Here is a 12,695-nt window from a genome sequence, read left to right on the forward strand (position 1 = left end):
ATAATTTGTAACAAGCTAGTAACGGTAATGGTAACAAAAGTGAAGCAAGGTAGCCCAATCCTTTTGAGGCAAAGGACATTCCAAAATGGTCTCTTATGATAAGCAAAGTGTTCTTGAGGGTACACAGGAATTTCATCTAGTCACTTTCATCATGTTGGTTTGATTTGTGTTTGCTACTTTGATAATTTGATACGTGGGTGGACCGGTGCTTAGGTGCTTTTCTTACTTGAACAAACCTCTTACTTATGATTAACCCCTCGCAAGCATCCGCAACTACGAGAAAAGTATTAAGAATAAATCTAACCATAGCATTAAACTTTTGGATCCAAATCAGCCCTTACGGAATAGCGCATAAACTAACATTTAAGCTTCTATCACTCTCGCAACCCATCATCTAATAACTACTCCACAATGCATTCCCTTAGGCACAAATATGGTGAAGTGTCATGTAGTCGACGTTCACATGACACCACTAAGGGAATGACAACATACATACTATCAAAATATCGAACACATATCAAGTTCACATGATTACTTGCAACAAGATTTCTCCCGTGACCTCAAGAACAAAAGTAACTACTCACAAATGGTAATCATGCTCAAGATCAAAGGGGTATTAAATAGCATAATGGATCTGAACATATAATCTTACACCAAATAAACCATATAGTAATCAACTACAAGATGTAATTAACAGTACTAGTGACCCACAAGTACCAATCTATAGTTCTAGTACAAAGATTGAACACAAGAGATGAACTAGGGTTTGAGAGGAGATGGTGATGTTGAAGATGTTGATGGAGATTGCCCTCCCCAAGATGGGAGAGTTGTTGGTGATGATGAGGACGATGATTTCCCCCTCTGGGAGGGAAGTTCCCCCGGCGAAATCGCTCCACCGGAGGGCAAAAGTGCTCCTGCCCAAGTTCCACCTCGAGACGGTGGCGCTTCATCCCGGAAGTCCTCTCCTTATTTTTTCTAGGTCAAAATTACTTATATACCGGAAGATGGGCACCGAAGGTGGGCCGAGGAGGGCACAACCCACCAGGGCGCGCTTGGGCTCCCTGGTGCGCCCAGGTGGGTTGTGCCCACCTGGTGGGCCCACTCTGGTAGTTATTTGCTCCAATAATTCTTATTTATTCCATAAAAATTCCTCATGAAGTTTCAGCTCATTTGGAGTTGTGCAGAATAGGTAGCCTGACATAGCTTTTTCAGGTCCAGAATTCCAGCTGTCGTCGGTATTCTCCCTCTTTGTGTGAACCTTGCATATTATGAGAGCAAACACATTAGAATTACTCCAAAAAACATTATTATTCATAAAAACATCATAAATAACAGTAGTAAAACATGATGCAAAATGGACGTATCACTACTATGTCCGTATTTTGTTTTTACCGACACCTCTCTCTCTAAACATGTGGACATGATTTTTTATGTCGGCTTTCGCTTGAGGACAAGCGAGATCTAAGCTTGGGGGAGTTGATACATCCATTTTGCATCATGTTTTTCTACTGTTATTTATAATGTTTATATGCATAATAATGGTTTATGGAGTAATTCTAATGCATTTTCTCTCGTAATATGCAAGGTTTACACAAAGAGGGAGAATACTGTCAGCTGGAAATCTGGACCTAAAAAAGCTACGTCATAGATACCTATTCTGCACATCTCCAAATGAGCTGAAATTTTACGGAGAATTATTTTGGAATATATAGTAAATATTGGAGCAAATAACTACCAGAGGGGGGTTGCCTGGTGCCCACAAGACACCAGGGCGCGCCAGGCCCCCAGACATCCCTGGTGGTTGGTGGGCAGCCCAGCCCACCTCCGGTGCCCATCTTCTAGTATATAAGGTCTTTTGACCTAGAAAAATAAATAAGAGGAGGACTTTCGGGATGGAGCGCAGCCGTCTCAAGGCGGAACTTGGGTAGGATCACTTTTGAAATCGAGGCCATCGTCATCACCAACAACCCTCTCATCTTTGGGAGGCCAATCTCCATCAACATCTTCAACAACACCAACTCATCTCAAACCCTGGTTCATCTCTTGTGTTCAATCTTTGTACCGGAACCTCAGATTGATACATGTGGGTGACTAGTAGTGTTGATTACATCTTGTAGTTGATTACTATATGGTTTATTTGGTGGAAGATATATGTTCATATCCATTATGCTATTTAATACCCCTATGATCTTGAGCACGAATACCATTTGTGAGTAGTTACCTTTGTTCTTGAGGTCACATGAGAAGTCATGTTGCAAGTAATCATGTGAATTTGATATGTTTCGATATTTTGATTTATGTATGCTGTGATTCCCTTAGTGGTGTTATGTGAACGTCGACTACATGACACTTCACCACTTTTGGGCCTAAGGAAATGCATTGTGGAGTAGTTATTAGATGGTTGCTAGAGTGACAAAAGCTTAAACCCTAGTTTATGTGCTACTTCGTAAGGGACTGATTTGGATCCATATGTTTAATGCTATGGTTAGATTTTATCTTAATACTTTTCTCATAGTTGCGGATGCTTGCGAGGGGGTTAATCATAAGTGGGAGGCTTGTTCAAGTAAGAACAACACCCAAGCACCGGTCCACCCACATATCAAATTATCAAAGTAGCGAATGTGAATCAAACCAACATGATGAAAGTGACTAAATGAAATTCTCGTGTACCCTCAAGAATGCTTTGCTTATTATAAGAGACCGTTTTGGCCTGCCCTTTGCTACAAAAAGGATTGTGCTTCCTTGCTGCACTTTATTTACCGTTACCGTTACTTGTCCGTTACACATTTTCTTGCTATCAAACTACCTGTTACCGACAATTTCAATGCTTCCAGAAATTACCTTGCTGAAACCACTTGTCATTTCCTTCTACTCCTCGTTGGGTTCGACACTCTTACTTATCGAAAGGACTAGATTAATCCCCTATACTTGTGGGTCATCATGGACCCACATGAGCCAAACCTGAATCACAACTATCAGTGCTACTGCCTAAAGCCCCGAATTACTAGCTTCATCTGTTCATCCACACCCTAGGCGACATCGATGGTGCGGTGTGCAATGGGGAAATTGATCCTATGCCTTACCTAACATTCTATCAAACAACCTAACAAGGGAAGGGGGTTGCATGCTGCTTAGCAACTTCAGAGGCGACGAACAAGATGGGGGAGCATGGCTCACATGATGACGACAAGACGGAGGCCAATAAGAAGGGAGATTTTTGTTTCTGCCACTCTAGATTATGCCAATTTTCCTTATGTCACTCTAGAATTTGACCTCACTTTTGCCACTCTTAAATTTTGACAACATGTCACTGATGGGGAACGAAGCATGAAAAAAAATCCTATGAACACCAAGATCTAATCTAGGAGATGCATAGCGATGAGAGGGGAGTGTGTCTATGTACCCTTGAAGACCGAAAGCGTTAGCGTCGTAACACGGGTGATGTAGTCATACTCTTCAGGATCCAAACGCAATCTAATACAATCTAGTGCAGAACTGATGACATCTCCGAGATTAGCACACATTTAGCTCTATCGCGTCCTCTCCTTCTTGACCCAGTAAGCGAGGGAGAGGAGGTAGACGAGATTGAAACCAACACGGCGGTATGGTGGTGGTGGCAGCAGCAGAATTCTGACAGGGCTTTGCCAAGCGCGTACAGGAGGAAAGGTGGGAGGAGTTGGGAGAGGCAAAGGGCAAGGGTTAAGCGGTATAGCCCCCACGCCCCTCCCCACTATATATAGGGGTGAGGGTGAGGGGGCGCCGGCCCAAGCCCCTCCTCCAAGGGAGGGGATGGAGTGCCCACCAACTCAGGTGGGGCGCCTCCCACCCTAGGCGCATGGGCCTAGTGGGGGCTCGTGCGCCTGGCCCAACTAGGCCAAGGCACCCCCTCCCTACAGCCCATGTGGGTACCCGGGGCTGGTGGACCCTCCCGGTGGACCCCTGGAACCTTTCAGTACCTCCGATACACTTGCCAGCATGCCCCCGAACTTTTCCGGTAGCCAAAACAGGACTTCCCATATATAAATCTTTACCTCCAGACCATTCTGGAGATCATCGTGATATTCTGGATCCCATCCAGGACTCCGAACAATCTTCAGACTTTTCACCGTTAATATCTCAATACTACCCTAGCGCCACCGAACGTTAAGCATATGTGACCCTACGGGCTTGAGAATCATGTAGACATGACCGAGACACCTCTCCGGTCAATAACCAGTAGCGGGACCTGGATGCCCATAATGATTCCTACATATTCCATGAAGATCATTATCAGTTGAACCACGATGTCAAGGATTCAGTCAATCCCATATGCAATTCCCTTTGTCCGGCGATATGTTACTTGCCCGAGATTCGATCGTTGGTATCTCTATACCTAGTTCAATCTCGTTGCCTACAAGTCTCTTTACTCGTTTCATAATACAAGATCCCGTGACTAAACTCATTAGTCACATGAAGTTTCTTATGATGTTGTATTACCGAGAGGGCACAAAGATATCTCTTTGTCACATGGAGTGGCAAATCATAGTCTCGATCCATGCAACCCAACAGACACCTTCGAAAATACCCGTAAAGCACCTTTATAATCACCCAGTTATGGTGTGACATTTGATAGCACACAAAGTATTCCTACGGTATTCGGGAGTGGCATGATCTCATTTGTCTAAGGAACTGACACTTGACATGAAGAAAGTTGTAGCAAATAACTAAACAATCTGATGCTAAGCTTACGGTTTGGTCCGTCCATCACATCATCTCCTAATGATGTGATCCCCTTATCAAATGACAACTCATGACTATAGTTAGGAACCCTTAACCATCTTTGATCAACGAGCTAGTCTAATAGAGGCTTACTAGGGACACAGTGTAGTTTATGTACTCACACGTGTATTTAAGTTTACATAGTTTTATTATTGCCTCTAGGGCATATTTCCAACAGTCTGCCACTTGCACTAGAGTCAATAATCTAGTTTACATAGTTTTAAATCTAACACCCATGGAGTCTTGGTACTGATCATATTTTGCTCGTGGAAGAGGTTTAATCAATATGTCTGCCACATTCATATCCGTATGAACTATGCAAAGTTCTAAGGTTCGTGCCGATGCAAGTCAGGCCTCCCTTTATGCAATCAAAGAACTTTTTTTCGTATCAAGTGGGCTTGTTTGGGGGCAATGCATGCAACCAAACACACCCACGAAAACTTCCAAAACGAGTCCGTAGAAGAGGAGACAATTTGGCTCCCAGGTCGAGATGCTCGTGTGGATGAATAGTAAAATCAGGAAAAAATATAGCAAACAAATTCAACTTTTTGATTTTTTTGGTCCGCAGGATGCTCAAATGCATGACACTCGTGCAAAATTGGCTGGTGTTTAGATATTTGAGTAGCTCTCAGAAAACAATTGGCCTGCGAGGAAGTTTGAAAAAAAAGCATTGTTCAGAGCTTATTTTGTCTTTTTGCCACCAGCTTCTCAAATTTGATTTACCCATGCTTTTTTGCACGCTCCTCGCATGCTAAACCATCTTGCATGAAAAAAACAGAACCTTTTGAATTTATTTGCTATTTTAGAAACTTTTCAAAACGGTTCAGAAAGATATAATATTGGTCCGACCTATTAGCGAAGTGCCAGAGACTACACCTATGCTACCATGTCAACCAATATGTATCGCTCGTTGCGAGCGTTTACATGGAGATCGCGCATAGCGTACTCTTCTGGCCGCTTATTATATTTATTATTTATATATCTACTAGATCATGAAGACGCGCGTTGCCGCGCCCGCCCATATTGAAAAAGTATAGGTATATGCATTATGATGGATCAGAAAACACATATCTTAACACAGTTTATCTGTAACAATCTAGGATAACACTCCCTTATGTCAAATGTCAAGTTGGTCAGTGTATCATCTTAACACTGGAAAAAGTAAGACATAATATATGGCTACTATGAGAAGCAAGCGCCTATGAGTGTGTTATCACAAAGGCATTCAGTAAAGACGTCAAACTTCAGCAAAGTACTAATAATAGAGACTCCCAAGAAAGTACTCCTGAATAGATTCAGAAAGCAATCGATAGGAAACATCTGTATGTTGCAACAGAATAGGGACCAAATAAAGTGAAAATATGAGTGACGATAAGAGCATGGATAGGATAAGGAATGTGTCATTCAACAATATCCGGTTTCAAGATTACACACCTTACATCCTAATGGATAGACTTGTAATTATCAGCATTTGGATACGGCACTTTATTTCTAGATGATCCAGAATAACATTATGCACGGTCAACAAATGATGTTTATCATGATTCATGCATCGGGGATATTCTACCCATTCCCACTCATTTGAGACTGACGGAGTTTTTTTAGCTAGAACAATTTTAACGTGTTGATGGCAGTAGCACAGGAAAAGAAGAAAACCAAGAAGCGTTATTCAGTCTTACATACCCAGGGGGGCCATACCAAATAAGCTAATATGCATAGGTCCAGCTCATGCCACAGCCAGATTATATCAAATCTGAAACAAATTGAGGGAAAGGGAGCGTCCAGTTGGAATAAAAGTTGAACAAGTTGCATATAATGCGGAACTAAACTTGCAGTAATAAAGAAAACAAATATGAACAGGAGGAGAATTTGTTAGTAGTTGCCTTGTCCAGCAGCCATGCATGGTCGCAATTGGATGTGCGACACACCCTCTGAGCAATTCCAACACAGAAACTCCATCGAGTCAGCACTGCAACCCTATAAGGAGGAATAGTAAGTCATTTCCATAGATTTGAAGACATGGGGAAGAATTACTGGGAGGTAGATGGATGGTCTGCAATAGCGAAACTAAGCAACGGGCATGCCTGACGAACAGTGAGAAACAACACGAAAGCGAGGAAGGAGTAGAGATTGCCAAGAAAAATATGATGATACAATCATCTTTATGGAGCATGACTTGGCCAAGGCGAGAAATATGAAGCTTGTGCTATGCCTATTTGAACAATTGACCGGGTTAAAGATTAACTTTCATAAGAGCAAGCCGTTCTGTTTTGGTAGGGCCAAAGATGAACAGGATGCTTATAGGCAATTGTTTGGGTGTGAGTTGGGAGAGTTACCCTTCTCTTACTTGGGGATTCCAATCCACCATCGTAGGCTGACAAACAGAGAATGGAAGTGCATCGAGGACCGATTTGAGAAGAAAATGAGTTGCTGGAAGGGTAAGCTCATGTCAAACGGAGGCCGATTAATCCTGATTAATTCGGTGCTCACGAGTATGCCAATGTTTCTCCTATCATTCTTTGAGGTCCCAGTTGGTGTTAGGAAGAGACTGGACTTCTATCGATCGTGTTTCTTTTGGCAGGGTGATGAGCTTAAAAGAAAATATCGGCTTGCTAAATGGGATATCATCTGTAGACCGAAAGACCAAGGGGGTCTGGGTATTGAGAATCTAGAAGTTAAGAATAAATGCCTTCTTAGCAAGTGGCTGTGGAAGCTCTCATCGGAGAATGATGCTATGCGGGCTCAAATCCTTCGCAGCAAGTACCTCCAGACAAAAACTTTGTCCCAGGTTACAGTCAGGCCAACCGATTCGCCCTTCTGGAAAGGCCTGATGAAAGTCAAACAGGCCTTGTTTAATAGGACAAAGTTTGTTATTGGAAACGGCACGAGTACACGTTTCTGGGAGGATACTTGGCTCAGCGAGACACCCTTGGCCATCCAATACCCTCGTTGTACCGCATTGTTCAACGACGTGAGGTGTTCGTCGCATCGGTCTTTCAATCTACCCCCCTTAATATTCAGTTCCGACGAACGCTAGCAGGCAATCATTGGGAAGAATGGCTCCGTCTAGTTAGGAGACTGATGGAAGTCCAGCTTTCACAACAACCCGATGAATCACACTGGAAATTGACTAAGTCTGGAGTATTCACAGTTAAATCAATGTATACTGATGTTATTAATTCGAACTCCATTCCTACGTCCAAGCATGTTTGGGATGCCAAAGTTCCTTTAAAAATAAAAGTGTTTATGTGGTTTGTCCATAAACAAGTTATTTTAAGTAAGGACAACTTGATAAAGCGTAATTGGACATGACCTACTAGGTGTAGTTTCTGCGATCAAGATGAGACTATCAAACACCTCTTTTTTGATTGCCCGTTGGCCAAGGTACTTTGGCAGACGGTCCACATTGCTTTTAATATCAATCCACCGAATTCTATTAATGCGTTATTTGGGACATGGCTTAATGGGATTGAGCCTGACTTAGCGAGGCATATTCGGGTTGGAGTTTGTGCTTTGCTGTGGACTATCTGGACTTGCAGAAATGATTTGGTTTTTAACAGAATATCATGTATACATTTTTTGCAGGTCATATTCCGAACTACGGCACTGATCCGTTCGTGGTCGCTACTCACCCAGACGGAGGCCAGGGAGCATTTGATTACTGGGTCTTTCCGTTGGGAGATGGTAGCTCGGGATATCTTCAACCGGTTTGGATGGCGGTCATGTAATAGGATAGACATTTAGTATCCCTATCTAGTTTTAGCCGGCCTGTTGTGGCGTCTTTTCTTGGCTAGTTGGTGTTTCTAGCCCTTTTTTGCTCTGTGTGAGCTTTCTGTGCTTTTTTTATTACTTTTGGAGACCTTTGAAACCATGTTGGCACTACTTTATTTGGTTAATAGGATGGCCGTATGCATCTTTCTGATGCAGAGGCCGGGGAATCTCCCCTTTTCCAAAAAATGAGGGAGAACGGGAGATTGTGATAACGCAACGATAACGGAAACCAATTACTATCATTACACGAGGGAAACACTTAGACCTTTATGCGCCGGCGACGGTTTCAGCTTCCACGTTCTGACGTTTCAGTCATGGAATGGGAAAAGATGCGGTCATGATGTGGCGGTACAGCCACAATGGCATGGCGGCCGATACACGCCGAGGACAGCCGGGAATGGACGTCGACGGCACATGCGGCCGTTGCAGCCGCAATGGAGGAACACAACAGGGTAAGACATAGTAGGAGAGAAGGGACTCACTATGTGGGCCAGCGGAGGAAGAGTAGAGGGCACCGACAGTCACACACGTGCAGTGGAAGCTCGCTGTCGGGACTCGGGACGGCGGCGGCGGCGCAATGCGGAGGAACACGCGAGGTGCTTGGGGATACGGATGTTGAATGGGTATGACGTACGGATCAGGAAGCTACACAAATTCACCGACTGGCAAGCTAAAAGCACGTTCGACAGGCCTTTTGGGCCTTCGACCAGTTCGGCCCGATTACACACCGCACTTCTAACTCGTTCTGAGGAGCAGCGGCCCAGACAACGGTGCCCTGAATGGCCCAAGCGGGCAGAGCGCTAAAAAACTGGCTCAAATGACGTATGAGACGACCAACCTAATCCTGAGCGTACCTAAGAGTGATCCAACGGTTGAGAGTGTAAAAACGCTGTGGGGGCTCCTAGCTAGCTGAGTTATACTGTTTTTTAATGACTTGGTTGATTATCTTGTTTTTGCTTTTTTATTCTTTTGGTTCCTTTTCTTTTTTTTTCCGCTTTCCCCATTTGTGCCTTTTCTTTCAAATTCACGAATATTTTTCACATTCACGAACAATTTTTATATCTACCAGCTTGGGAAGCTTACCTCGGTCTTGGGAATCTTAAATGTTCAGTATGCATTTACAAATGTCCAGTGTGTATTGGAAAAAAGTTCACTCTATGCTAAAAAATTGTTCAACGTATTTTGAGTTTTTTTCACTGTATTAAAAACTATTCAATATGTAATTGAAAAAACTGTTCACCATATGTCAAAAAATGATCAGTCTGTATTTAAGAACTATTCAATATGTATTTGAAAAAACTGTTCACCGTATGTCAAAAATGATCAGTTTGTATTTAAGAAATGTTCACCATATATTAAAAATGGTTCAATGTGTATTTGGAATATGTTCACAATTTTCTGGGCCTACAAAGAGGTACCAGAAAATGGAATAACTTGGACTGTTCATGAGTTTTTTTTTTTTTTTGAGCAAACTGTTTATGAGTTTTTTTTAGGCAAACTGTTTATGGGCTGAGTTTTGTTTGAGAAACATTTAAATATGGGCTGAGTGGGTACTGTGCTTATGGAGCCCGGAGATTGTGGCCTTTGGGCTTGCGTTCGGAGCCCAGAGAAGTCTCTCCACTGGTCCAGAACCTTCTGAGAGATCGAGTGGTCTCTGATTCGGCCCGATCGCCCGTATATAAAAGCGAAATGGTTCGACTCATTTGGCTAGAACCCTAGCTCGCGCACGAACCCCCTCCGCCGCCGACCTCGCGTCTTCTCCTGCGCATCTCGGAGGTAGGTTTCCCCCAGTCCCATCCTTTCCGCACTCAATTCTGCACCAGGCAAGGTCCCTGCTGCGGCGATCTCGTTTGAAATCCGTCTTGTTCCGCAGTAGGGGAATTATTTGTTGGATGCGAAGACGAGTGTTCCTGTTTGTTCGTTTTCGTAGATCTGTGCGGTATAGGTTGCTTAATCGTCCGTGTGTGTTGCTTAATTGTTGCTCCGCTAGATCTCTAGCTTGCGCCTGCGCGCCAGGTTTCAGGAGATCTGATTTCCCCATTTAGAAACACGGCAGGTCATTCCTGCGTGGATTCTTGTTTACCTAGTGAAAAAATCCTCCGGGGCTTCGAAGGCTAGGATCTAAGATGCACGGGAGGGTCATGTTTGTTATTGTTCTTTTCATGCAGAAGTGTAATTTACATGCATAACTCCATTCATTCACTCAAATACTCCGATGTTCATCTCTCTAAGATTTCCGAGTGGGAAATAATTGCTATGGTATTTTCGTATCGTAGCCACATGCTTTCTGTTGGCCTTGAGCCCTATTAATTTTGGCCTTCTGTATTTTTTTGTTTTCCATGTGTCTTGCTGTCGATCTATTTGGATATGACAGTACTCCCATCTTCAGCATATACTTAGCCTGCCATGCCGTTTAACTGTAATTCCGTTTGTTTTCAGGTGCTTCCTAGTTTCCACGATGAAGCTGATCGCTGCCTACCTCCTCGCCTATCTGGGTGGGAACTCTTCCCCAAGTGCCGCTGACGTCAAGAACATCCTGGACTCAGGTAATTCTTCTTTGCTTGGTGCAAGTTATACTGGTTCAGATACTCTTCACTTAGGGATTAGGGATTGCCTCCAGCTTTTCTTATGGATTGATGTATTTAACATGATATAAAAGATAAAATTTGCTGCACTCTGTTCTGTTGCTGAACATAACATAACATAAATCCAATCTTTGTACTTTCAGTCAGGTCATTGAGTTCTATTATATTGTGAGGTTTCAAATGTACAATAACTTATTGCTAGTTATGATTATGGTCGCATATCAAAACTTGTCAATTTGGCTACTTCATCAGAGGATGTGAGAGCGAAAAAAATTCTTATTGTCTTTGTTATTCATGTGAGAATCTAGTTATGATATTGTTCATATCGTTTGACTTGGAGATTGCTTGTTACAGTTGGTGCCGAGGCTGATGAAGAAAAGCTTGAGTTCCTTCTGGCTGAACTCAAAGGCAAGGACATCACAGAAGTGATTGCATCTGGAAGGGAGAAGTTTGCCGCTGTGCCTTCAGGTGGGGGTGCCATTGCTGTGGGAGCTCCAGCTGCTGCATCTGGTGGTGCCGCCGCACCTGCTGCTGAGTCAAAGAAGGAGGAGAAGGTTGAAGAGAAGGAAGAATCTGATGAAGTAAGTATTTTTCCACCTTGCAATGGTTTCTCAGTTACTTTAGTTCTGTGGCCATAAGTTATTCTAGCTGGACTTACATTATAGCAAGCAACCCACATTCAACTTTGTTCAGCTGTTGTTGTTGCAAGTAGTGACTTGTTAGTTTTGGCACGACAATTTACCATTTCAAATTCACTGCCTAGTTGCAAGTAGAAGCTAGAATTCCTTCCGCAGCATGCAAATTGTTAAACCTGATCACATACTTATATTTGATTTACTGTGAACTTGCTGACATTCTCGTTTTCTTTATGCAGGACATGGGTTTCAGTCTGTTCGACTAAGCGCTTCAGTTCCTCCCCCCTACCCTCTGTTTACCCTAGTATCTGTCGTGTGTGGCCTGCCACAACAGCGCCTGCATAATATCTAGAGACCTAAAGTTCGTGCTATTTTGCTTGGGACAATGTATATGTTTAGTACCTTCGTATGTGAGTGTGTTACTGCTTCCGCAGCGTTGAGAAGTTGATTGATAATTCGCTGGAGTTACGTTTCTCTCATGCCTTGGTGTTTGCGGTCGTGATAGTGCACATGGTCTTTTGATGTTCTTAATGGTTTATCTGGTGAAAGGATCTTGATTTTCTCTATGACTGAATGGGTTTTCTCTGGGATCGAATGCTCTTTCTTCACACTGGTGTGACCATCTGACCATTTTTCAGTGAGATCTCACACTCACTTCTCTGAACAGAAAGGAGAATGGAGAAGCACACATCGTTTTGACTAAATTGGTGTACATTTTTTGACTAATATTTCATGCATATCGTTCATCTTTCATTGGATCTTCATAAAACTGGGGTATTGTGAGCTTTGACAAGAGGCATCAGAAACAGCAGACATCATCTGCGATACTTCAGGAAAGAGGAATCAATTAACAGAGAACGCTAGCCAGTCCGTTGGTGACGGCAACAATGGTGGATCAGGCGATGGCTCGATGATTCACCCCTAGTATTCCCTTGGTTTTTAGTTT

The 12,695-nt window shown here is 43.1% G+C and overlaps 1 protein-coding gene across 1 annotated transcript; it reads left to right on the forward strand.

Annotated features, from left to right (window-relative positions):
* The first annotated feature begins 10,183 nt into the window (after positions 1–10,183).
* On the forward strand, positions 10,184–12,280 carry LOC119345924 (60S acidic ribosomal protein P2B-like). Its single transcript, XM_037615743.1, has 4 exons — positions 10,184–10,305; positions 10,969–11,075; positions 11,469–11,695; positions 11,989–12,280. The coding sequence occupies exons 2-4, from the start codon at positions 10,988–10,990 to the stop codon at positions 12,013–12,015; spliced, it is 342 nt and encodes a 113-aa protein (XP_037471640.1). The 5' UTR covers positions 10,184–10,305; positions 10,969–10,987; the 3' UTR covers positions 12,016–12,280.
* Positions 12,281–12,695: the final 415 nt, after the last annotated feature.

The sequence above is a fragment of the Triticum dicoccoides genome, chromosome 1B (assembly GCF_002162155.2).
Source record: "Triticum dicoccoides isolate Atlit2015 ecotype Zavitan chromosome 1B, WEW_v2.0, whole genome shotgun sequence".
Taxonomy (NCBI): Eukaryota; Viridiplantae; Streptophyta; class Magnoliopsida; order Poales; family Poaceae; genus Triticum; species Triticum dicoccoides.

Coding starts and splice junctions, on each gene's coding strand:
- LOC119345924 (XM_037615743.1), top strand. CDS start 10,988: ATGAAGCTGATCGCTGCCTACCTCCTCGCCTATCTGGGTGGGAACTCT. Junction 11,076..11,468: donor CAAGAACATCCTGGACTCAG/GTAATTCTTCTT, acceptor TGCTTGTTACAG/TTGGTGCCGAGGCTGATGAA. Junction 11,696..11,988: donor AGAAGGAAGAATCTGATGAA/GTAAGTATTTTT, acceptor TTCTTTATGCAG/GACATGGGTTTCAGTCTGTT.